The sequence below is a fragment of the Gouania willdenowi genome, chromosome 5 (assembly GCF_900634775.1).
Source record: "Gouania willdenowi chromosome 5, fGouWil2.1, whole genome shotgun sequence".
Classification (NCBI taxonomy): Eukaryota; Metazoa; Chordata; class Actinopteri; order Blenniiformes; family Gobiesocidae; genus Gouania; species Gouania willdenowi.
The window spans coordinates 3,730,467-3,733,290 of NC_041048.1; the positions used below are offsets into that span (position 1 = coordinate 3,730,467).

Here is a 2,824-nt window from a genome sequence, read left to right on the forward strand (position 1 = left end):
CTGAGACTTAGAGGTTCACTTCTTTTCAGCAGTGAAAGACAGCACCTACCAAGCAAAGCAAGGTAAGAGCTGTTATAACTACCTTCTCAACCTGTTGTGGTCTAAAGCAGGTGCTAATTTTGCCAGTGTCTGTCAACAAAAAAAGGAATCCAACTGTGGACAGTTAAACTGGCAAAATAACATGAGATAGCTGAGAGGAGAAGAGGTGTTTGAATGGTGCATAAAATCGGGTTAACGAAAGTTTTAAGTTAGGTTTTAAAGTTGTTGTTTTTTTTAAAAAAAACATTTCTTTATTTTGTTTTCTACACTATTAAATGTTTGTGCAGCAGACAGAGAAGTCCACCAGCCTCCAATTAATTTTCTTCAAATGTCATTTTGTGCTTCTGTGCACTCACCTCTCCACGTTGAACGAGCAAAACGTTCATTGAAACATGATGGTCTCAACCACGTTTATACACGCACCTACAAATGGTGCAATGTTAGTGAACTCCCCACAGCAGGTGAGGAAACAGCGCCACCAAAGGATTTAGGGACGCACCTGGTTTACCACCTTTTATTTCAGATCTTAGTGAATCCGCCCCACAGAGTGTAATGCATACTAAAACATTATCAGAACCAGGTAGTGGAGCACAATAAAAGTTACATGTTTGGGGACATTATCTGGTTTGATTTAATACTTTCTTGGCCGGACAATTGAAAAGGGTTGGTGGGCTGCAGTCGGCCCAGGGGCCATAGATTGGACACCTCTGCTCTGAAGGGTACAACATTGAAAGAAGATGAGTTTAGTCCTAGTTATAGAACTCACAGTCAATGCTTTAGATTTAAGTACTAAAGGAAAAATACAAAACTTTGTAGAGTTACATCATGTGGAGAGTAGTGAGTCTCTGAGGGAGGTCCAGTCCTCAGGTCCAGCCTCCACATCCCTGTGACTGAAGGAGGAGCAGTAATAACTTATCAGGTCAACATCAGAGAGCCTGACGCAGAACTCTGCAGAGATCAGCAGCTTCTTCTCCTCACTATGATCACACCTGATGAAGCTGAGCTCTGCTATCCACACCTGGGAAACTCCTCATGCAGGAGGATTGTGCGCCCTCACTCAGTGTATGTGCTCCTTTACATTATACTGTCCTCCATCTCTGTGCTCACTGTGACCCTCAACCTGCTGGTCATCATCGCCATCTCCCACTTCAAGTAAGGAAATGTCCCGTTGCTTTATGAACTGTTATCTTGTTGCTGAATGTTTCTGTGTTTGACTCCTGCTGTTTTCAGCTTTGATGACAATTATCACTTCATATAATAATCAGTGTGTTGCTCTCTAACTCCTCCAGGAAGCTGCACAGCCCGACCAACTTCCTCCTCCTCTCTCTGGCTGTCTCAGATTTCTGTGTAGGATTCATCTTTATTTTTGAGATCCTCCTCTTGGACAACTGCTGGTATCTCAGTGCAGGATGGTGTATGTTTTTCTCAGTTTTACGTATTATTGTCCCAACTGCATCAACAGGAACTGTTGTGCTCATTTCCATTGATCGCTACATTGCTGTTTGTGATCCTCTGCACTATCACACTAAAGTCACTGTAAACAGAGCAAATATTAGTGTTGTTTTATGTTGGTTCAGTTCTGCTCTCTATACTCTGGGACTTTTAGATAATATGAAAAATCCAGGTGGTTTTAATTCCTGCATTGGAGAATGTGTGACATTTATACATCCTGTTGCTATAGTTTTGGATCTCTTTTTGACCTTAATCTTCCCTGTCAGCACCATCATAATCCTGTATGTGAGAGTGTTTGTGGTGGCTGCGTCTCAGGCCCGGGCCATGCACTCTCATGTTGCAGTGGTGAAACTTCAGGGTTCAGTGAAGGTTAACAAGTCAGAGCTGAAGGCAGCCAGAGTTTTAGGTGTAGTGGTTGTTGTGTTTCTGTGCTGTTTAACTCCATTTTACATTGTTATATCTATACATGAATATTTAATTGTTAATGTGTCAAGTTTTTATTTTGTTAAATGTCTGTACTACTTTAACTCCTTTCTGAATCCTATGATCTATGTGTTTCTTTATCCCTGGTTCAGGAACTGTGTGAAATATATTCTTTCTCTTCAGATCCTAAAATCAGGCTCCAGTGAGGCCAACATCATGTAGAAATAGTGAGAGCTGCTGATGTGTAAAGTTGTCACTCTAAAATTGTGATGATTTTTTTATTCATGAGTTCATGTAATGATGAGTGTAATCTAAAGTGTGTTACATGAACAAGTGTGCATTAATCACACAAACACTCAATAGCCTGAGCGTGGCTGTGTGAACCCAATGATCTGTGTTTCTTTTCCCCTGGTTCAGGAAAAGTGTGAAATGCATCTTGAAGTCTGGTTCCAGTGAGGCCAACATACTGTAAAGAGAGAGAGCTGCTGACATGTAATCTGAGGATGATGTGCTGTTGATCTTTGACATGTTTCATTTTAAATTCTGATATGACAATAATTTCACAAATGAAGATGATAAAATATTTTCTGAGTCCCACAGATGTGAACAAGAGAGATTATGTGAAACTAGGAAATAATGAATCTAAACACTAGAGTTTAAAGGATGATTTTACTGAATCTTAACCATGAATGACATTTTTAAAATAATGTTTTTTAATTCTTTTAAACGGATCACTGGAGGTGTAAACATTATTTTGTGTTTCATGTAAAAATGTGCAACAATTACACAAACACTGGAGGGCCTGAGACTGACTGAGAGCACAATAACACAAGTCCTTAGAATCAATACAAACCAAGATGTTTAATAACAGAATGAAATATAATATTAGTTATTATTAAAAAGAAACAGG

At 39.6% G+C, this 2,824-nt stretch overlaps 1 protein-coding gene across 1 annotated transcript; it reads left to right on the top strand.

The window, feature by feature from the left end:
- The first annotated feature begins 965 nt into the window (after positions 1-965).
- Positions 966-2,623, top strand: LOC114463118 (trace amine-associated receptor 4-like). Its single transcript, XM_028446388.1, has 3 exons — positions 966-1,191; positions 1,329-1,386; positions 2,332-2,623. Exons 1-3 carry the CDS (start codon positions 1,019-1,021, stop codon positions 2,368-2,370), a joined length of 270 nt encoding a protein of 89 aa, XP_028302189.1. The 5' UTR covers positions 966-1,018; the 3' UTR covers positions 2,371-2,623.
- The last annotated feature ends 201 nt before the right edge of the window (positions 2,624-2,824 follow it).